The 24,294-nt window shown below is 39.7% G+C and overlaps 1 protein-coding gene across 8 annotated transcripts in view; it reads left to right on the top strand.

The window, feature by feature from the left end:
* vmp1 (vacuole membrane protein 1) overlaps positions 1 to 23,673 on the top strand; it is a 172,862-nt gene extending 149,189 nt beyond the window's left edge. For all 8 annotated transcript variants that reach the window (XM_080210327.1, XM_080210325.1, XM_080210331.1 and 5 more), the window contains exons 12-13: positions 17,332 to 17,434; positions 20,254 to 23,673. In XM_080210327.1, coding sequence (XP_080066453.1) covers positions 17,332 to 17,434; positions 20,254 to 20,397 — 247 coding nt within the window. In that variant the 3' untranslated portion in view covers positions 20,398 to 23,673. The remainder of the gene's footprint in view (positions 1 to 17,331; positions 17,435 to 20,253) is intronic.
* The last annotated feature ends 621 nt before the right edge of the window (positions 23,674 to 24,294 follow it).

The following is a 24,294-nucleotide window of genomic DNA, read 5'->3' as shown; positions in this document are numbered from 1 at the left end:
CCCATTCATCTGAGCCTGACCTGTTCTCCTTCTATTGAAATTGGCCCTCCCCCAATAAATTATTTTTATTCTGGATAGCTCTTTGTCTTTTTCCAGGGCTAACCTTATCTATATGATACTAACATCACTGTACCCTTAATGTTCTCTTAACGACACATTTGATCCATTTGACCAACATTATTCTCTAGAACAAAATCCAGGCATGCTTCCTTCTTCATCAGACTGGAAACATATTGATGTAGAAAATTCTCCTAGAAGCACTTGGAAAACTCTTCCTCCTCCTCCTCCTCCTCCGTCCCCAGCCCCAAGCACTCCAGCACTATTACCACTATTCAGTTTATAGCTGTTCTATAATTTTTGGTACCTTTCTTGCAAATTTGTTCTTCAAATCTGCCATTAAAATAGAAAAGATTGAATCGAATTCTGATATACTAAATGAAGCTCTATAACTTTGCAAGAAATGCTACCTGAATCACAGCATGAAAGAAGGTAGGAATGCAATTAAATCTGTTCAAACCATCTAAGGTAGAAGACCTACTTGCATTGTTGGAGGAACCAACCATTTTCACGCAGCAATCAAACTTGAAGGCCAAAACTCTTGACACAGGGAACACATGATAGGAAATTAGTGTAATAGTATTTTACAGGCCTGAAGATTGGAAGAGAATGAGAAAGTTCAAGGGAACAAGAAATTCACATCTTTCAGCACCTGAAAAAGTTATTTAGATTAAGAGACCTCATGGTCTCATGATGAGTTTTTATTTCAAAGGTCCATTGAAGTGTATTTCCACCTATTATTGCCACATATCAGACTGTAATCTTAAAAAAGCTTTTTGGCCAAGTTGTTGCACCTTCTAATCACTTAGCAAAACTCTGATGTAGATGTCCTAATGCCTGACTGATAATCATTGACTGGACACTATGCTGCCATGTAGTAAAGTAGCATTCATCTGATCACATCCTCAAACAATCAGGGCATTTTATTTGTTATTGGGAATGAGTGTTGTGCTTGTATATTGCCTTTAGACTCGAGTATGCTGGAGGTGGGTGGGGAACAAGTTCCAGTATTCTAAGAAAAAGCTGTTTCCACTGTATGGAAAATCTGATCTTGTTATATACACTGTAGGGCAATAGGTAACAGATGCATGCTAATTATAGTTATGGAACTTGACTGCTATTAACCCTCTACAACCTGAAACAACAATGTAATTGTTGTGACTTAATAAATATAACAACTTAATTCTGGTTAGAGTTGCAGAATTAAGAATAAAAATTCAGAAAACAAGTCAGTTTTAGAAATCTAGTAATTGTATTGTACTGAACTAGGATTCCTCTTGGCGCAAGTTCAAATCCTGTCATACAAAATTGAATTAATGAGGTTATGTTTGGGTTAACATCAGGCAAAGTGCTGCTACTTGTTCACTAATTCCCCTGAGGGAGGGCCCCACCACCATCACGTGATATTATTGATTCTGAATGCCATCTGAAGTGTACTCGTGACATTGACTTGCACAAAACACCATTGGCTTGTACAAACACCAACTCTGAATGAGAATTAGACATAGCCTTGCCAGTGTCAATTATATAAGAACACATTTTATTTTAGAAAAATTAATGAAGCAAATGGAATTGAAAGGGAACAGTGTATTTTTGGCTGAGGAGTGGTAGGTATATGCAGGGATAAATAATTGGAAGAGTTTGCTCTGATAAGGCTGTGAAGGAATTAAAAAGCAAGGACCGAGGTCCTGAAGTCAATTCACTAGGGAAGAGAGCTTATTGAAGATCAGAGTGATTAGGACACTAAACTTGCATATGCTTGTATGGATGTATATGAGAGTTTTGAATAAGTTGAAGTTTATGGGTTGGAATACAATGCTTTTTGAAGAAACCAAGCCTCAAGTTGATGTGCATTAGATTTTTGAGATGAGGTGTGGGCAGGTAATGTTAATGTCAAAAAAGGTGTGGATTTGCATTCTGTGGTAGAATGTTTAAGTTCCTTGTTTGCAATTGCTTTTGAGTAACTCTATTTGGGTTGCTATTTTTCTGTCTTCTGCCTTTTCTTTCATTCTTTGATCTTCTTTCTCTGCCAGCAAGTTCAGACACATAAGATCTCTTGTTCTTTCTCCTTGTCTCACCTCTTTAGTCATCTGTATATTGCTGGCACAGATTCAGTCTGGTTTCTCCTGCTTCTGCATTATCACGAGACTAATCATTTAACCACAGAGTCCAGGCTTATAAAGCATACCAGTGTGTTGACATCACATCACATTTTCCCTTTACTTTCCCCTCCTGGAGTTTTAGATTTTAATCTGTTATGACTTTTAAAAAGTTGGATGATGCTGCTCACGACAGTGAGAAAACTTGCTTGAACATCTTGTGGTTCTGTGATTTTAGCTGGTCCTGCTAATCAGATGATGGATAATATTGTGTTCATATTCCTCCTTTTTAGGGCGAGTCTTCAAATTCCTGATGGGTGTTTACCATAAAGCATACTTTTGTTCACAAGAATTTGGGGGGTGGGGGCAGGGGGAGCTGATCTTGTAAATATCTTGGAATAGGAAAAGGCAGTAAAGCACAAAGAAAGCATGTTTTTTATTAGATCCAATATCCCTGTTACCACTGTATATCTGCATCCTTACTTAGCTGAAAATCTTAAATGTTTTGTGAGCACATTTCCAATAGAATGAGCATTTATATGGTGCCTTTCGTGACCTCCAGAATCCCAAAATGCTTTACAGCAATTAGTACTTTTGAAATGAATCTCAGTTGGGTAGAGAAATATGATATCTGTCTCAGCAGTCATTCCTATAACTTTTTGACTTCTAAAAGTTCCATTGATGTCCCTTCTTAGGCACAGTGGTTAGCACTACCACTTCAGAGCACCAGGGACCCGGGTTCGATTCCTGACGTGGGCCACTGTGTGGAGTTTGCATATGTTCCCTGCGTCTGCTTGGGATTCCTCTGGGTGCTCCGGTTTCCTCCCACATTCTGAAAGACATGCTGGTTAGGTGCATTGACCTGAACAGGTGCTGAACTGTGGCGACTAGGGGAGTTTCACAGTAACTTCATTGTAGTGTTAATGTAAGCCTTACTTGTAACTAATATTTAAAGTTTAACTTTAATCCTAGCTTCCTAATTTTTAGTTGTTTCCTGCTATTGGTATTGCTATGTAAATTTACAGAGATAATTTGAAGTTGGGGACCAAATGTAGTGTGTCAAAGTTCACAGATGACACACTAAGATGAGTGGTAGAGCAAAGTGTGCTGAGGCCACAAAGTCTGCAAAGGGATATAATTGTGCTCCATCTGCCAGACCTTTGCCACTATGTTGGTAAAGGTGAAGTCATCCATTTTAAGAACATAAGAACATAAGAAATAGGAGCAGGAGTAGGCCATCTAGCCCTTCGAGCCTGCCCCGCCATTCAATAAGATCATGGCTGATCTGTCGTGGCTCAGTTCCACTTTCCCGCCCTCTCCCCATAACCCTTAATCCCCTCTCTTATCAAGAACCCATCAACCCGCTTCTTAAAAATATTTAGCGAGGCAGCCTCCACCACTTCAACAGGCAGAGAATTCCAGAGATTCACCACCCTTTGAGTGAAGAAGTTCCTCCTCAACTCCGTTCTAAACCGCCTCCCCTTTATCTTGAGGCTGTGCCCCCTAGTCCTACTGTCTTTTTTGAGCGGGAAGAGTCTCTCCACCTCTATCCTATCCATCCCATTCATCATCTTATACGTCTCAATGAGATCTCCCCTCAACAGCAAAATGACTATTAATTAAATGGTAAAAAAAATTGTAGCTTGCCAGGGACTTGGGTATCCTTGTGCATGTATCACAACACAAGGGCAGCTGGCAATTAAGAAGGCAAATGGTATTTTGTCCTTCATTGCTCGAGGGATGGAGGTTAAAAACAGGGACATTATGTTGCAGTTGTATAAGATGCTGGTGGGGCCACACCTGGAGTACTGTGTAGAGTTTTATTTTCCTTACTTGAGAAAGGATATACTGGTGCTGGAGGGGTGCAGAAGAGATTCACAAGGTTGATTTCAGGAGTTGAGAGGGTTGGCTTATGAGGAGAGACTGAGTACACTGGGGCTATACTCATTGGAATTTAGAAGAGTGAGGGAGGATCTTATAAAATTATGAAGGGAATAGATGAGATAGAAGCAGGGAGGTTATTTCCACTGGCAGGTGAAACCAGAACTAGGGGGCATAGTCTCAAAATAAAGGGGAGCAGATTTTGGACGGAGTTGAGGAGGAACTTCTTCATCCCAAAGGTTGTAAATCTGTGGCATTCCCTGCCTAGTGAAGCAGTTGAGTCTCCTTCATTGAATGTTTTTAAGGCAATGATAGATTTTTGAACAGAAAAGGAGTTGAGGGTTATGATGAGCGGGCAGATAAGTGGAGCTAAACTCACGAAAAGATCAGCCATGATCTTATTGAATGGCAGAGCAGGCCCGGGAGCCAAATGGCCTACTCCTGCTCCTAGTTCTTATTTGCAACTTCACAATATTAATCTTGTTCTTCAATTAAAACCTCAAAATCTGTTTTCCAAAAAAAAAAGCAAAACCTTGAACTTCCTCCTCTCCTGGATTCCTGAAGATTTTTTCCCCACCAAACTGTACAGAATCTAATGCCAGAATTAAACCTGATCATCCAGGTGGGATCTCATTTCCATTTTATGAATTTATCCTTTGACTGAAGGCAATACAGGCAAGGCTGCATTTCTTATCTCACCTTGTTATCCTAAGAAGACGTTGGTGGGTCTTCTTCCTGAACTCCTGCAGTCATTGTAGTGATACTTCCCCAGATGATGTTAGATAAATAATTTGAGGACTCTGACTTAGCAATAATAATGAAACCTCAGTGTATGTCCAAGTCAGGATGGTATATGGCTTGGAGATGATGCTCCAAGAATGTTGTTGCTCTTGTTTTTGATAGTAGATGTTGCAGGGATGAAGATGTTGTTAAAGTAACCAGTCAAGCCAACTGAATCATTGCACCTTTCCAGGCAAGTGGTGAGTATTTTTTTTACATCCTTTATTTGAGCCTTGTAGATACTAGATAGGCTATCATGGGAAAGAGGTGAACTGCTTATCTTAAATTCCCAGTCACCGTCCCACTCTAGTAGTCATGTAGTTTGAGAGGTTGTAGATAGGTAGCTGGGCTCTCACTTGTTTGAGTGTATATGAACATATGAGTTAGGAGCCAGGGATAGACCACTTGGCCCCTCCAACCTACTCCCCCTTTCAATGAGATCATGGCTGATCTGATTTAAACCTCAATTCCACATTCCCCCTCACCCTCAATAAACTATCACCCCAATGCTTACCAATAATCTATCTACCACTGTCTTAAAAATATTCAAAGACCCTGCTTCCACTGTCTTTTCAAGAAGAGAGTTCCAAAACCCTGTAATAATGAGATGGAAATGTGATGTCACATCTTCGGCAGTCACATCCATCTTAGCCATTTCTTTAGCTATTGAGAGAATTTTCTTTTCACTTTTATGGGTTTCAGGTTTTCTAAGACTACTTGGTGATATACTGTATTAAATATCACCCTGATACATCTGATGGTTTGCCCAATGAGTCTATATGAGTAGAACTGAAAAATAAGAAGGGAGGGATCACTTTAGAACATAGAACATAGAACATAGAACACTACAGCACAAACAGGCCCTTCGGCCCACAAGTTGCGCCGACCACATCACCTACCAACCTACAGACCTATCTATAACCCTCAATCTCATTAAACCCCATATACTCATCCAGAAGTCTTTTAAAAGACCCCAGCGAGTTCGCCTCCACCACCACTGACGGCAGCCGATTCCATTCACTCACCACCCTCTGAGTGAAAAACTTACCCCTAACATCACTTCTGAACCTCCCTCCCCGCACCTTAAATCTGTGTCCTCTCGTAGCGACCATTTCAAACCGGGGAAATAGCCTCTGAGAGTCCACCCTATCTATTCCTCTCAACATTTTGTAAACTTCTATCAGGTCGCCTCTCAACCTTCGTCTCTCCAGGGAAAAGAGTCCCAGCTCCCTCAACCTAACTTCATAAGGCATGCCTCCCAGTCCAGGCAACATCCTTGTAAATCTCCTCTGCACCCTTTCAATAGCTTCTACATCTTTCCTATAGTGAGGCGACCAGAACTGCGCACAATACTCCAAATGAGGCCTGACAAGGGTCTTATAAAGTTCCAGCATTACCTCCCGACTCCTAAACTCAATCCCTCGATTAATGAAGGCCAGTACACCATACGCCTTCTTGACCACCTCCTCCACCTGCGAGGCCGATTTAAGAGTCCTGTGGACCCGGACCCCAAGATCCTTCTGCTCCTCAACACTACTCAGACTTCTGCCCTTAATAGTGTACTCGTTCATCCCGTTGGTTCTGCCAAAATGGACGACAACACATTTATCCGCGTTGAAGTCCATCTGCCACTTCTCCGCCCAGTCCTGCATCCTATCTATGTCCTGCTGCAACTTTTGCCATCCTTCCAGATCATCCACAACACCACCGACCTTCGTGTCATCAGCGATAGGATTGTACTACAGGTCCCCAAATAGTCATTAGGAAATTGAGGAGCAAATGTGTAAGGAGATTACAAATATCTGCAAGAAAAGAAAAGTGGTAATGGTTGGGGGCTTTAACTTTCCCAACATTGACCAGGATAGCCATAGCATTAAGGGCATGGATGGGGAGAAATTTGCTGAGTGTATTCAAGAGGAATTTCTCATTCAGTATGTGGATGGGCTGGCTAGAGAGGGGGTAAAACTTGACCTCCTCTTGGAAATAAGGAAGGGCAGGTGACAGAAATGTTAATGAAGGATCTCTTTGGGATCAACGACCATAATTCATTAGTTTTAAGATAGCTATGGGGAATGATAGGTCTGGCCTAAAAGTTAAAAATCTAAATTGGGGCAAGGCCAATTTTGATGGTATTAAACAGGAACTTTCAAAAGTTGATTGGGGGAATCTGTTGGCAGGCAAAGGGATGGCTGGTAAGTGGGAGGCTTTCAAAAATGTGTTAACCAGCGTTCAGGCTAAGCACGTTTCTTTTAGAGTGAAGCGCAAGTCTGGAACAAGTAGGGAACCTGGATCAAAAAGGAGGAGGAAGCAAGTAGATCCCTTGAAGAGTATAGAGGCTGTTGGAATAGAGTTAAAAGAGAAATTGGGAGGGCAAAAAAGGGACATGCAATTGCTTTGGCAGACAAGGCAAAGGAGAATCCAAAGAGCTTCTAAAAACACATAAAGAGCAAAAGAGTAACTGAGGAGAGATTAGGACCTCTTAGGATCAACAAATCATCTATGTGTGGACCCACAAGAGATGGGTGAGATCCTAAATTAATATTTCTCATCGGTATTTACTGTTGAGAAAGGCATGGATGATAGGGAATTTGGAGAAATAAATATTGATGTCTTGAGGAGCGTATATGTTACAGAAAAGGAGGTCCTAGAAGTTTGAAAGCACATCAAGGTACATAAATCCCTGGGACCTGACAAAATGTACTCCAGGATATTGTGGGAGGCTGGGGAGGAAATTGCAGGTCCCCTAGCAGAAATATTTGAATCATTGATAGCCACAGCTGAGATGTCTGAAGATTGGAGGGTGGCACATGTTACCTTTTTGTTTAAGAAGAGCTGCAGGGAAAGCCTAGGAACTCAGACTGGTGAACCTAACATCTGTAGTGGGGAAGTTGTTAGAAGTCTTTCTGAGAGACAGGATCTACAGGCATTTAGAGAGGCAAGTACTGATTAAGGACAGTCAGCATGGCTTTGAGAGTGGAAAATTATGTCACAGGAGTTTTTTGAAGGGGTAACTAAAAAGGTAGTTGAAGGCAGTGCAGTCAACATTGTCTACATGGACTTTAGCAAGGCTTTTGACAAGGTACCAAGGTAGATTGCACAAGGTTACATCACATGGGATCCAAGATGAGGTAGCCAAATGGATATAAAATTGGCTTGATGAGAGAAGTTTTTTCAAACTGGTGACCTGTATCCAGTGGTGTGCCTCATGGATCACTGGGTCCACTGTTATTTGTTATTTATATTAATGATTTGAATAAGAATTTAGGAGGCGTGGTTAATAAATTTGCAGATAACACCATGATTGTTGGCACAGTGGACAGTTTAAAAAAAAGTTATCTAGGGATCTTGATCAATTGGGTGAGGGATATGGACCCAACACGGGCAATTCGGATTAGCTTAGTGTTAAAAACTGGGAGGCATGGCCAAAGGGCCTGTTTCCATGCTGTAAACCTCTATGATTCTATGACATTGAAGATGGCAGCTTATTGTCGCGATCAAGGATGTGACGAGGTCTGGAACTATTGAGTATTTGTGAACAGGCTATTGGTGAATCAATGTTGCTTGATTTCATTTGTGACTCCTTCCATTATTTTATTGATGATTGGGAGCAGGCTAATAAAGTATTAATTGACAGGATAGATTTTGTAGTTAGGATACACCTGGAGAATTTTCAGCATTGTCTGCTAGAAACCAAGGCAAATGCTGCACTAGCAAAGGGAATGACTAGCTCTGGTGTACAGCTCTTCAGCAGAACTTTGTCTAGACCCCATAACCTTCATGTGCAGTGCACTGAGTGAACACTTTGTCTTGTGGAGTCAACTGAATTGGCAGTACGATGCTAGCTACAAAGTTGAGACTTATTGGAAGTGGCCTTATAAAGTAATTTTGGAGACTTGAATGTGAGATTCTGCATAGGCAGCAAACATGATTGGCTGTAAACTGGTCACTGAAAATTTTCCTTTAAGCAATGCCAAACAGATTTGCTGCCAGCTCTCAGCTTAGAATGATGCAAGGGGATCACAATAGGACGCTGAGCCATCAACTTACAAACCTCAGAGGAATCTTTTCCCTGTGGTTCATTGACGAAAAGCTAAACCTAAAATAATCCAGCAATGTTATGCAAGTTGACCAGCACTAAATGTTTAATATCATCTGAAACTGGAGGTTCTTTTTATTGGTGTTGCAGAGTTGCCAATTCTCTTGGTTCAAATAGTAAATCTACTAAATCTAGCACAAAATCTCTTTTTTGTTATTGTTCTTTGATTCCGGCTGCACAGTAAACCACAGAACAGCCTTTAGATTGTTGTTAGCTCACATAGACCTCTTTTTGTCCTAACAATTCTTTTACTAACCTGTCTTTCCATTTCTTGTCCCCACCCCAAAATTGTTTGTCCCTCTCTCTTACTTCTTTAGTTTCCTTGATCTGTATTGGGGAATATAGCCAACTTGCTCTAGACATGATGAATGTAAGGATGTTTTGGAATGGGGATCAATGGAATTGTCCTGTGTTTTTCCTTTTTAAAGGGAAAAATTTCTGTTCTACTTTCTTATCTTTTTAGCAAACTCCTCAATGCTTGCTCTTTCCAAAAAGGCATCTTCACAGAAAAGAAATCACAGAAATTTTTACAGTGCAAAAGGAAACCATTTAGACAGGATGGTGAACAAGGCATTTGGCATGCTTGGTTTCATTGGTCAGAACATTGACTACAGGAGTTGGAGCGTCTTGTTGAAGTTGATCGACACATTAGTAAGGCCACACTTGGAATACTGTGTACAGTTCTGGTCACCCTATTATAGAAAGGATATTATTAAACTAGAAAGAATGAAGAAAAGATTTACTAGGATGCGTTATAAGGAGAGGCTGGATAAACTGAGACACTTTTTTCCCTGGAGGTAGGAGGCCATCAAGATCATCAAGTTTGCACTGGCTCTCTGAAAGAGCATTCTTCCCAGACCCCTTCACCTGCCACAGCTCCTTAACCTTGCATGTTCTTTCTTCTCAGATAGCAATCCGATTCCCTTTTAGATATTTCAATCAAACTTCCCTCTACCACCCTCTCAGGAAGTGTGTTGCAGACTCTAACCACCCTCTGGGTGCAAACCTTGTTCTACGTATCATTTTTATTTCTTGCTGTTTGTGTACATTTTACTATTTAATCGCCTGTCCACCTAACACAGCTCTTGTTACTTCCTACTTGAAACCTCTGTCTTAAAATTCATGTTGCCTGTTTTTGAACTTCTCTGCATAGTTGCCTCAATCAGCTTTACTATCTTGAGAACTTCATTTAGATATTAAAAATCTCTCCTACAAATAAAACAATTCCAGCTCCCCAAACATTTCCACGTAACTTAGATTCCTGGTATTTTTGTTCCCTTCTAATGCTGTTTGGAGGGCCTAGAAAAATAGGAGGTAACAATTCATAAGAAGAATTAGCTCTTGAATAGAGCAGTTCAGATTTTCAGTCTAAATTATAATTTTGGCCTGTATCTATTCCTGGTAAATTCATTCATTGATATCCAATGTAATGGATAGAAAATTGGATCTTTTGATAGCCTTAAGCCAAAAGGTCACTGGTTCAAACCCTGGTCCAGTCTAATTTTGCCGAAGCCATCTAGAGTATCAATCGGCTTCAGTAGCCTTAGTCTAGGGACAGTTCCAATTCCTGAATGATGTGATCTCTGTTGGAAAAAGCATTGAGCTATCAAGCTGGGAAGAGACTGGAGTTTGATATCCTCCAAATAGCCACTTATGTGACCATAAGACATATGGAGGTTGGGTCACTGGAGGATTTTGCACCATGTACTTTCCTAGCATTTGACTTTCTCGGAAGGGATTGAAAAATGTTTGGATATCTTAATACATGTGACTTCCAGAAATCTATTTTGTCTTTGAAAACTAATTTAATGGAGAGAAGGACTATCAAATAAGGTATCATATTGCTATAAAAATAAAATGAAATGGTACTTGGCAAACAAATATAGGAAATGATTATTAAAATACTGTTTATAGTGAACTATAGAGATTTCTTTAAATGTGCGTGATGACAACAACAACAATTTGCACTGCTGTAGCATCTTTACCGTAGTAATGTTTCACATTTAACCTTTTTTAATTCTTTCATGGGACGTAGACATCACTGGAAACATCTCTGTATCTGTGTGGGTTTCCTCCAGGTGCACCAGTTTCCTCCCACAATCCAAAGATGTGTCCAAAAAATGTTGTGAAATCTCAGCGTGTCTGACAGCATCTATAGAGAGAGAACAGAGCCAATGTTTCGAGTCTAGATGATCCTTCATCAGAGAATGATGCTCTTCCATAGAGTCAGTGCAGACTCAATGGGCCAAATGCCTGCCTTTTGCATTGTCGTGATTCTATTGTTCTGTAGTCTTAACAATGTATTGACAGTCTACATTGAGCTGGCTCTCCCAATACATTCATGCACAAGTTAATTGTTTCATGCAGACAAAATTTATCCAAAAGATGGTTTCAGTTTTGTAAATCAAGAAGCCAAGCCTCAATTAATTGCTGTCTTCAGATCCGTTGGCATGAACGCATCTCATTCCGTTCAGATTCTCACTGCTCAATGAAGATGTACATGGATACCATGTCAATTCACAACTACATCTTGGTTCTACTAAGTGCTTTTTACCACAATAAAAATTGCACTGCCTTTTTGGATCTCATGCCACTCTCTGGAGATTAACGAAAAGAAAGAACATGAATTTATGTAGTGCCTTTCACAATCTCAGAATGCTGTTCTGGTTTTCTACCAAATTTTCCTAGCCACAAATTTAAACACATTATTTTCATGGAACTTTGATGATTCATTAACTGCAAGCATAGATTCTTCTCCCTCTCCCTCCCTATTGTGTGCAGTTGTACATGGTTTACACATGATTGAATTACCCTGTTCAACTTGCTGCTTTTGTCCAAATTGATAGAATTCTTCTCCCACAAATCTGTAGACAATAAACTTTTTTTGAAGATATTGCTTACCAATATATTTTGTTTTCTGCTAACATGTAGACTATTACTTTGATACCTTCACCCAGCCTATTAATAAATGTGATGTGAGGAACAGCCCAAATATTGCTCCCAGCAGGACTCGGCCAATGTCAAGAGCCAATGCAGTCACTGCTATTAAGAATTTCCTTTATGAAAGCAATCAATTTATTGTCCAATCCACAATCTGAGCAACAATCCCACAAGATGGAATCCTATTTAAAAGCCTTTTGCACAATACGTTATCAAAGGCTTTTGACAATCTCAATATGCAGTCTTATAAGCTTTCCAATGTCCCTCTGTGGTAATCACCTCAAAATTTTGATTAATTTAGTGACAATATATTTTTTCCAGAATTTCGATGAGTGTCACATTCAAGGGTCAGAAAAGATAAGTCCGTGCAGTCATGATACTCTACCTCTAGATTTCTTTTGTTTATTTGGAAACATAATTAGTGATTGATGTGAAAAACAATATAAGTCATGCTTAAATCTCTAACATCCTTAGTGTATCCATTTGGGCAACTTTTGAGCTTTTGTCTTGAACTGGAGTGTGACTCAGCTGTGAATCCCTTAAGAATTATAAGAACATAAGAAATAGGAGCAGAAGTAGGCCATCTAGCCCTTCGAGCCTGCCCCGCCATTCAACAAGATCATGGCTGATCTGTCGCTGCTCAGTTCCACTTTCCCGCTTTCTCCCCATAACCCTCAATCCCCTCTCTTATCAAAAACCCATCAACCCGCGTCTTAAAAATATTTAGCGAGGCAGCCTCCACCAGTTCAACGGGCAGAGAATTCCAGAGATTCACCACCCTTTGAGTGAAGAAGTTCCTCCTCAACTCCGTTCTAAACCGCCCCCCTTTTATCTTGAGGCTGTGCCCCCTAGTCCTTTCTGAGCGGGAAGAGTCTCTCCACCTCTATCCTATCCATCCCATTCATCATCTTATACGTCTCAATGAGATCTCCCCTCATTCTTCTAAACTCTAACGAGTACAAGCCTAGTTTATTCAGCCTCTCCTCATAGCTCAACCCCCTCAACTCCGGTATCAGCCTAGTAAACCTCCTCTGCACTCCCTCCAAGGCCAAAATATCTTTGCGCAGGTGCGGCGCCCAAAACTGCACACAGTACTCCAGCTGCGGCCTCACCAATGCCCTATACAGCTGCAGCAAGACCTCCCTACTTTTATATTCAATCCCCCTCGCGATGAAGGCCAGCATCCCATTCGCCTTCCTGACCACCTGCTGCACCTGCAGGCTGGGTTTTTGCGACTCATGCACAAGGACCCCGAGGTCCCTCTGCACCGTCGCCTGCTGCAGTTTTTCACCCCGTAAGTAATAGTCCTTCCTACCATTCTTCCTACCAAAGTGGACCACCTCACACTTGCCAACATTAAATTCCATTTGCCATTTCCTGGCCCATTCGCCCAGCCTATCTAGATCCTTCTGCAGACTCTCCACACCCTCCGCACAATTTGCCATTCCCCCAATCTTGGTGTCATCAGCAAATTTCGACACCCTACACTCGGTTCCCTCCTCCAGATCATCTATATAAATGGTAAAAAGCTGAGGCCCCAGCACCGACCCCTGGGGCACTCCACTAGTCACCATCCGCCAATCCGAATAGCACCTGTTGACCCCCACTCTCTGCCTCCAATTTGACAACCAATCCTCTATCCACGCTAACACCCTACCCCCAACTCCATGTCCCTCGACCTTCTGCAATAACCTCTTGTGAGGTACTTTGTCAAACGCCTTCTGAAAATCTAGAAAGACCACATCCACCAGCTCTCCTCTATCCACCGCCCTAGACACATCCTCATAGAACTCCAGTAAATTTGTCAGACACGACTTCCCTTTAATGAAACCGTGCTGCGTCTGCTCTATCAAGCAATTCCCTTCAAGATGCCTCGCAATTTCCTCCTTAATGACAGATTCTAACATTTTACCTACCACAGACGTTAAACTAACCGGCCTATAATTCCCCGCCTTTTGCCTGGCACCCTTCTTAAACAACGGCGTAACATTAGCCGTTTTCCAATCATCCGGCACTTCCCCGGAATCCAGCGACGTCTGGAAAATAACCACCAAGGCATCCACTATCACCTCTGCCATTTTGGATATTAGGTGCTTATCATCCAGTCAGTATTATGCATGTCACAGTTGGGGTAAGTTTTTTTTTTAAGCAGTTAGATCAATAATTGGTGTATCAACTAATATTAAACAAGATTGCCACCCTGGCAAGCAAAGCAAAACTGTTCATGCTGTTTCCATAACAAATTCATCTACATGCTGGTCAGGGTACAGTATTGTCCATAGTTAATTCTATGGTTTATCCTTCTGCCAATACAGTGGGCAGGCCACACATAGCCTCTTTCCGCCCTGTACGATTCTATGGTTCTATCTGGCCAATCAAGTCTACACAGATTCTCTAAAAGAGCATCTCACTCAAGCTAATCCACCTAACCTAAGCATCTTTGGACACTAAGGGGCAATTTAGCTTGGCTAATCCACCTAACTTGCACATCTTTGGGCTGTGGGAGAAAACTGGAGCACCCGGAGGAAACCCACACAGACTGGGAGAATGTGAAAACTCCACGATTACCCAAGGCCAGAATCGAACCTGAGTCCTTGGCTCCATGAGGCAGCAGTGCTAGTTACTGTGCCATTGTATCACTTTGACAATGTGGTAAATTTGCCAAAACTGAAAAGTTTTGGTCGGTTACTGGAAAGGTCTGCGCAGTCAGATGAACAATAGTTGGAACTGTTAGTAACTGTCAGCAAAGATTTATCCCAGTGAGAAAGGAAGAGTTTTTGAGAAGGATGCATCGCTCTTGGCTGAATAGGAGTTGTGGGGGCAGGAAATACAAACATAGAGACTAGAAGCAGGCATAGGTCATTCGGCCCTTCCAACCTCCTCTGCCATTCATTTTGATCATCAAATTCAATATCCTGATCCTCCCCTTCCTCCCAAATTCCATGATCCCTTTAGTCCCAAGAGCTATATCTAATTTCTTCTTGAATTCAGACATTGTGGTCTTAACTGCATTCTATGATAGTGAATTCCACACATTTGCCATTCTCTGGGTGAAGAAATTTCTCTTCACCTCAGTTGAAAAAGGTTTACCCCTTATCCTCAAACGATGACTTCTAGTTCTGGAAAAACCCCTAGTGCTGGGAAAACTATTAGACCTAAAGGCTGACAAATCCCTAAAACCAGATGGCCTGCATCCTAGGGTCTTAAAAGAAGTGCATGCAGAGATAGATGCATTGGATATAATCTTCCAACATTTGCATTCTGCAAAGTCCCAGTGGATTGGAAAATGGGTTAGGTAACATCTTTATTCACAAGAAGAGGGAGACAGAAAGCAGGAAGCTACAGGCTAGTTAACCTAACACCTGTCATAGGGAAATTGCTCGAATCCATTAATAAGAAGGTTACAACAGACTACTCAGAAAATCATAATATGATCAGGCAGAGTCAAAATGACTTTCTGAAAGGGAAATCATGTTTAACCCATTTGATTTGGGGAAGTAATAAACAAGATGGATAAAGGGTAAACTGTAGATATATTGTACTTGAATTTCAGAAGGCACTTGATAATGTGCTCCATCTAAGGTAAGAGAACATGGTGTGGGGGCAAAATATTAACATGGATGAAGGATTGGTTAGTTAACAAGCAGAGAATTGTGATAAATGGGTCTTTTTCAGGTTGGTAAGGTATAACTAGTGGAGTGCCAACAGGGATCGGTTCTGGGGCCTCAACTATTTACAATCTACATCAATGATTTGGATGAAGGGACCACAAATAGTTCACTGAGAAATATTGACAGGTTAAGTGAGAGGACAGAAAATTGACAAATTGAATTTAATGTGGGAAGGCAGATAATTATTTAAATGGAGAGACACTGCAGAAAGCTATAGCACAAACACACATGGGGAGTGGGTGTCCTTGTTCATGAAAGCCAGAATACAGGTGCAGAATTAATCGGGAAGGCAAATGGAATGCTGGCTTTTATTTAAGAGGGCTGGAGTATAAAAGTAAAGAGGTGTTGCCTCTTTACAAGATACTAGTAAAGCCACATTTAGAATATTGTGCACAGTTTTGGTCCCCTTATTTCAGGAAGGATATATTATAATTGGAGGCAGTACAGAGAAGGTTTACTCGGATGATCCCAAGTATGGAGGAGCTGCCATTTGGGGAAAGATTAAACAGTTGGGGTCTGTAATCCTTGGATGCTCAGAAGAATGAGAGGTGATATGATTGAAGCATATAATATTCTTAAGAGGTTAGACAGGATAAATGTTGGGAGGATGCTTCCACTCATGGAAAAGTGTAGGACCTGAGGGCATGAAGCTGACCACATTTTCATTAAAGCAGTCAGTAGTTAACCTGCCTTGTACGAATTGGAAATTCCATGAACTATCTGAAGGTATTAATCTATTTCTATTATCTATTAGCTTTTAAGATCCTACTTGCATTTATAGGTGAGAAGAAAATTTGTTCAGATCTATTTTGAAAGATCTTTTAACCATTAGCGTGGTATCTCAGTAAATGAATCACTTTATAGAGATATGTTTCAAAGTGTATTCCTTCCAGTGCCAATATAAAGTCATTCGTTAGAAGTGCTAACTCATGGTTTATAGCAAAATAAAATAGATTTTTGTGTTAACCTAAATTTGCTATCTCCTTGGGATCCCCTCCTTTTTCTTTCCTTCCCCATTACCCAGTTTTACACCTTTCCTATTGCAACTAACTTTTGCACAGAGTACAAGAACTTAATAAAATACGCAGTATCTGGTGTCATTGCATGATTCAAGAGTTTTGTGTGCCGAGTGCAGTAGGTGCGGCTTACACTCCCTCTCATTTCAATAAGAGTATATTGTGCCATAGGGGAAATAAATGTGAACTAATCTTACAATAAGGTTCATAGTACCTTGTTTGTTTCTTGGTTAATCACCAACTGCTGAGTCGTATTGGGAGGTGGGGGGTGCTGGTGGGGATGGTGGAAGGAGGAGATGCAAAAGGAGGCAGGGGTACTATGAAAATTGCTAGTGGGTTCTTAACAGTAAAAAAAAAATGACATGCTGTATTTCCTTATAAGGCCCGGTATATTCGGAAGTGGCCACCCTTCCAGGAGCTGCGGGGGCGAGTCATAAATGGGGTGGGAGTGTAGTTTCTTTCTTAGCTGGCAATGACACAACACCGACTCACTTCCTTATTGATCAGTTCAAACCAGTTTTTACAGGAACTGACGGTGATATATGGGGCCAGCTTGTGAGAATCATTCATTTGAGATACTGTGGTCTACCAGCGCAGTGCTTTGAGTTCATACTCCTGCTCCTACCTTAATCATGATGAGCTGCGGCACCAGTTGCACCAACTTTAACTACTTTTTAACTTTTGTTTTAAGTTTATGCAGCGCTTCGATAGGTGAGTAAAATTAACTGTGTTACCTTTGTGTTTTTCCCTCCTCCCAAATATACTCGTGGAATTGGAATTCACCCACACAGGGCAATTCCAAGCTTAGGCCCTTCACTTCAGAAACCCTTCAGAGAATATCTGGAGGCCCAGAAAGCCAAGCTTCACCACAAGTCTGGAGATGCAGTAGAAGCGGTAAGAATACCCTGAATGTAACTTATCTACTTTTTACATTAAAACGTTTGTTGGTTTGTGTGTGTCATTCTGTGTGAACATAATGTCAAATGCTAGTAATTAGGAGACCTTTCAGTTATAGAAATTTGAGATCTCAAATTGGCCAAAGGTCCAGTGGCCAGAAACTGAGGCCTGCTATAATTTAGAAACTAGAAAATGTGGTCAAGGGTCTGCTTAGAAAAAAGAACTGGAAGTAAAGTGACTTGTCTGAACTTCAGCGTATTTGAGTTATCTCAAATAAGCCGTGATCAAGAAGAGTGCATCACGGTGAGATGGCCATTCCTGGCAGAGATCCTTGGCAATTTTTTATGCCATCTATTAATGAAGTTTTATTTGAAGCAAAAGCTTAAACAACATAATCTTCATGTAGGGTGCAATGATGAGTGTGGTCTTAAATGATGTCTCCAGATCCTAAATATATGACTAAATCAGGGCCTTGTACTATTGCAGATATTAAAGCCTTGAAGAACATCTTTTCAATAGTCAATTAAATCAGTTATGGAAATAGTAAACCTCCAAATTCAATTAACAATTTTTTTTAGGAATAGTTTTAACGCTGTGACAGATTTGAAACAAAAGCCTTGTATCCGGGAGGAAGAAACAAAAATACTTCTTAATTTTTAATGTGGTATAATCTTTCTAATCTTAATTTATACCAAGACAGTAATAATTATCCATTATTTTTATTCTCCTAAATATGTTGTCCAGAAAGATACTCAAACTCCCATTTCCAGCCCCCTCCCCACTCCAATTCAAAAAAGACTTAGTTCCTGGTATATAATTGTGATGACGTGGATGTAACAGTCACCAAACGCTTGTGCAACTTTGTTAAAAAGAAGTACTTCCTCCCGGTGGAACAGCAATTTGCGTCATGCTGCCATAGACACAGGATTCTACAACACAGTTTGCACGCTATGTGAAAGCTGATGTAAAAGTAATTTTACTCTTTGACCAATTTAATTTTTGAACAATGAAAATAAAAGACCCTGTTAGAGGTCTGAAGGTTAAAACTGGAAGGATCAGTTTCCAGTTATTTTATTAATTATTGTAATACATTTAATCAGGTTTTAAATATAAAAAGCTTTTCTGCTGTTTGTGCTGAAAATACTGGTGATTTGAATCTGCTGGTGATCCAGATGAAAAGTAAAGCCAAGTGTTTGTTAATATTCACATACTTACCCTCTCTGAAGACATTAATAAATGGAATTTAAATATGAAAAAGACTTCAGAAAAGACATTTTCCTTCCCTCTTTAAATAATTACGGTATTTTCCAGTATCTGACAAACTATTTCAAAATGCACAAAAGCTTTATCTTTTTTGTTAAGCCCATATCAAACAAGTTTCCACTAGTATCTTAACAAGAGTACTTTGGTTTGGCTCAAAGCCATTGCTTCAGCACTGACGTAGATGCAGAATATCTAAATCAAACTCTTAATGCTATAGCAAAATGGTGATCCTGGTGCCAGATTAGTACAGAAGGATTGCATGTGTAGGCGTGTGTGTGTCAGTTTAATTGAGTTGTTGAAAGATTTTCTCTCTTTTTGATTCAGACTATTTTCTGGCTTTTCGTGCTTTTTAAAATTTCCAGATGGAACAGCTGGCAGGCAGATCAGTAGACACCTCAGCATTGCCAATACAGGCTAAGTTGACCAGCGACGGGAAGTGCTATATGCGTGCCTGAAAGAACAGGTGGTGAACTAAATCCCCATCTGTTTCTTCCTGAGTGGGGATCCCCACTGCACTGTCAGATTTGCCAGATTTTAGTTTGCTCACTTTTAATGGCCTCGGTGGAGTCAATGAACACACTTAACATTAGTAAAACAGTGAGGATCTAGTTCCTGTAGCTGCACTGGCTTCCAATGTCTTTTTTGTCTCTGTTAAAAAGACACATAAATTTCCAGTACTGGCCAATAGATTGTCACCTTGTTGCCAGCTTTAAAAAGCTATCCTGAGCATCAACTATTGGCTCATTAATACAGTCTCAAGGGCAATTAGGGATGAACAATAAAAGTTGACCTGGCCAGAGGCACCACTGTGAACAAATATAAAAAAAAATCTTTGACCAAACTTCTGTTGGGAACCATAAAATAAGAAACTTGTTTCAATTCCCAAAATGAATTTACCCTGCCTCAGGAAATCATCAATACCAACTAAACAGAATTAAGCAGAGATTAGAAATGTGGAGAGAAGGTTTCAATGACTCAGGACCGATGTAATTTATTGCAATTCGTAGCACAAATTAATTTTATGCTTGTGTCTATATTGATGTGCTTGATTTGTCCAACAGCCAGCTAGATCTGTAGCTAATATTTTAGTAACATTATACCCTGTTCATCTCAAATTGCAGCAACAAATCCATCCTTTGATCAAATATTAAATTAAACAATTGGAATTCTGGTTAATTGGATATGTGAATTAAGAGTATCTGGAGGGCACTTTTATGCCATTTGCTAGGTTAATAAAGCATAGTTTTTGACACTGAATATGAATAGAAACATATTTCCCCTGCTTTATTCCTCCTACACACGTGTTTAATCTGTGGAGAGTCCTTCAATCCTTCCCCATCCAGGCAACACCCCAATCTCTGCTCCCGATGCACACATACTTCTCCATCCTTCGGTTCTTTGATTTTACAACAAAAAAAGGAATTGCTCCTAACTGTGCATGTTAGTCCAATTAAGTTGCTAGCAGTCTGCTATTGATTTCAGATTAAACAGTCTTTAATAAATACTTTTTATGTTGTTTTTCTCTTTCTTCCCTGAAATCCCACCCCCATTAGAGTGAAAATTGGTTGTCTTGGATCTTTGAAAAAGTAGTCATCATCATGGTGTGCTACTTCATTCTTTCCATCATTAATTCCATGGCTCAGAGCTACGCCAAACGGATTCAGTCACAGAAATACACTGAAGAGAAAATGAAATGAAAAAGTAACTCTTTTTATTCATAAAGAAGGGACCGCACAAGGCCCAGGTTAGATAGTGATTCATGAAAACCATCTGCTGCTTCTTGGTTCCACAAACTGGAATTAGTGTAAGGAAGCGTAGGGAGAGTATTATAAGTTTCTGCATTTACAAGTTCTGAAAAAAACATCTTTATTAGCACAGGCACTCCAGCTTGGAGTCCACTTTTTTGGATTCTTGCCTATTTGTTGTCTCCTATTTTTTGAATGTATCTTAGTTTCAGTTGAGGCCGTTTTAGTGATGAATGGTGTTAAATGGCATAAAGGAAATTGCAGGATAGATGTAAATATTAGGCATGGAACCCACTTGAAAGCAATGAGCTTAACTTGCTCCAAATTACTTTGGACACAGTACTGATCTTGACGTGGTTTGTGGAAAGCACAACTGCATTAGCTTGTTGAATGCTAGCATTGTCAGTTGCTTGAGGAGCAAGTGTATTCACTTGTGCCTTTTTTTGAATTGGAATCCTCTGACTAGCAAAATTTGGCCCTTCTTGGCATAGTGGTTGATCATATTGTCACAATTGTGTTTAATGAGCTGACAATGTTTCATTAACTTTTAACCCATTAGGGACTGATTGAAAATAATAGTTACTCTTTTTTGGAGCTTGGAATTGTAAAATGGTAACATTTTAAACTTCTTTTTCCCACTTCCTTGCATCTTTTTACCTCCATTATCCCTCCTTCCACAACACCCTGCCAAGTAACATTGCCATTGTTGTGAGGATTTCATACTCCAGCAACAATTTGAACTATAATTTGTTGCTGCAAGTTTCATATAATAGAGTCCCATCAGTATTGCAACATCCAATGATTAGCTGAGGTACTAAAGATCAGGCCATCATCTTCAGAAAGTATACTTCATCTTAGTTGAAAAGAGAAAGCATTGATGTTGATAAGTACCATTCTGTTCCACTCACACTTACTAATGGAGGATAGAAGTGGAAAGTGAAACAGCAGTATGTGTAGACTATCTCAAAGAGATAAATAGATTTTTTCAAAAACTGTAGGTATTTATTATCTCAATTGTCTGTATCTTATCTATCTCTCAATGAGGCCATGTGTTTTGTGCCCTACATGGCAAAAAACCATTAAACCTATATTGCTCATCTCTGCTTGTATTTTACACAATGATGGTGAAAGAAAAGGTATTTGAAGTTATGGAACTGGTCCATCTCCAACTGTATATATGAAAAGTAACGTAACATTTTGCTCTGTAAATTTTAACATTTAATGACTTTATAAAACTACGTTCAATCATTCCACGGACTGAATTCAGTCTGTGTCTTTGTCACTTTTTGTGGGGAATGTCATGATTGTGTATATTTCAAAAACTACATCTGCCCATTATGTATAAACTCAAATGATGTTGATCCTATTAGTAATTTATATAGTACCATTCATAAAGTAATATGTTCTATTATATCAATAAGTTATCAAGAATGAAATACACAAACAAATTTGTCTTTGTTTTAGGCTGTAGAGTATAATAAATTATTCACATGAAAGTATGTTGCATGAAAGCGACAATTCAGAAACTTCTCTGTAGGAACTGTTTGAACTAAAGAAACTCAGATTCTGTCTTAATTATTGAATTTCCTAACCAGAATAAAATTGGAACTAAGGTATTATCTTTTTAGGATTTTCATCAAAATAAATGAATTTAACTAATATGAATTGATATGATTCCAGGGTACTGTTTTACCAGTGCACTGGTGATTCCAGATTACAATTTCAGTCATGATTGATCTGCATGTGGGCTTTTCCATCAACAGTGTTTTGGCACTGACATTCAGCACACAGTGGACCAATGATGTCAAGTCAAAGAAAGTAATACGTCCAAAGCAATTTCCAACTCTGGTAACACAGCTCAGCATTCCACAGATGGTTGGCCCACAGAGTCATTTTGACAGGATCTGTAACTCTACCATCTTTCCATCAAGCATTTCCATTGGAGTTTGGGGAATTGGTCCATTAAGGAAAAGTATGAGTGTTTATGCATAGCTATTCATGATAAAGGTGTACCTCATTAAAATCACATGAGGAGATGTAAGTGGCCTGTACAGATCTTGTGTCTTATTCTATTCCAATAATTCCAATTGGAGAATTATTTCACAATGTTTTCTAGTGCCTGGGGTGTTAGGTAAGTGATTTGAATCCTTGGAAAGCCAAAAGTACATTTTGTGAAAATTAAAAACTGTAAATGAGGGATTTTCAGTACTCTGTTGCACAAAGTTGGATTTATCTCTTTAACACTTTTTGGATGCCTGTGCACAATCTTGACCACGTTAATCGTCTCTCTCCAGCGAGACTGGATTAATGATCATTGTTGCGCTCTCAGATCAGCTAACAATATGCTCCATACAGTGGGACCAACCACCACGCTGCATTGCTACAGCCTGACCAACAACTAAGCAAACTTGTACAATGAGGGCTTGAGAATTTGAATCTCTGCAAAGTGTAGGATTTAAACCTGTGACTTTCTGGCACAGCAAACTGGAATTCTATTACTGGTGCTTTTGTCCAAATAAGAAAATACATTAGATATGTAACAGAATTTCATTCTTGTAGATATTAGTTTTTTTCCAAACTACAAGCCAATATTTTGTGCTCAAAAGGTGTTCATGGTAATTTAGAATGAGGTAAGGTTCTCATGATTTCATTTTCACCCTCTGGTACCAGGTATAGATTTTCTGTCACATCCAGCTTCTCCATCATTTTGCCATTCTGTGAGATAGCTTATCAGACTGGTGTTGGCTGTTAGCTCATTTGGCGACAACAGTTGGTAGGCTATCTGACGATGTGGTGTCTTCCATCTGATCAGCATTTCATTTTGTTTTGTTCTGCCATTGCATCTTCATTGTAGCACTCATTGTTTGTCCTTTGTGAATAGTCCTTTTCAGAAACTCATCCCCCTTACCAGTTGTAGGGCAAGGATTCCAAATAATCTATAGTAAATGATCTTCTGCCTTAAATATCAAATTATTTGCACATTATTTTCTTGCATTCAGTGTTCACAAGTTATTACTGTGCCATTGGTCTTGTATAGTATTATGCTATGTCCTAAGTAGGATAATCTCTTCCTGTATTGGGCTTCCTTGAAGTTCAATAATTCTATCAAGATCACATTAGTAACAGATTGATTCCACCCTGTGGTGGTAGTACATTTGATGCCTACTATCTAAATTAACCATATCATGCTGTGCAGAACATCCAATAAAACCTACAGCAGAGCTGTTATTTGGAGCTGTTATCATTTGTACATCGTGTCTTCATCTGTTTCTAATTCTTTATGAAAACTTTAATCCAAACTTGAATTTCTGATCCAAGGAATAACCAGACAATATGTTTGCGCATGTATTACCTTTCCATTTTTGCTACTTGCGTCATCAGTTGGCTCTTTTACGTTTGACTTTCATCTTCATACTAGTTACATGCAATTTGTGTATGATACACTTGTAGAAAAAGACTTGTCCCATTTTATATGTCTTTCCCTTTTTAGCATTGGAACGGAAATAGTTGATTCTTCCCTGCTTGCCTATTCAGCCATTCAATTGTATCAAACTTTAAATTTAAGATTATATCCCATAGTTTTGGATCCTCCAAAGGAGGTAATAGCTTTTCTGCAAGCACTTTATTTAATTCTTTTACCATTTCAAACACCAATTAAATTGAGGATTCGAGTACAGGGGCTAGAATGTCTTATTGCAATTATACAGAGCCTTGGTGACACCACACCTGGAATATTGTGTGCAGTTTTGGACTCCTTAACTGAGGAGGTATGTTCTAAACTGCTTCCCCCCCCCCCTTGAAGCTGTGCCCTCTAGTTCTGGTTTCCTTTCTAAGTGGAAAGAATCACTG

This window comes from Carcharhinus amblyrhynchos, chromosome 23 (assembly GCF_965287045.1).
Source record: "Carcharhinus amblyrhynchos chromosome 23, sCarAmb.v2.hapA, whole genome shotgun sequence".
Taxonomy (NCBI): domain Eukaryota; kingdom Metazoa; phylum Chordata; class Chondrichthyes; order Carcharhiniformes; family Carcharhinidae; genus Carcharhinus; species Carcharhinus amblyrhynchos.
Note: the sequence above shows the minus strand (reverse complement) of the source record. Positions and strands in the feature narration are given on the sequence as shown.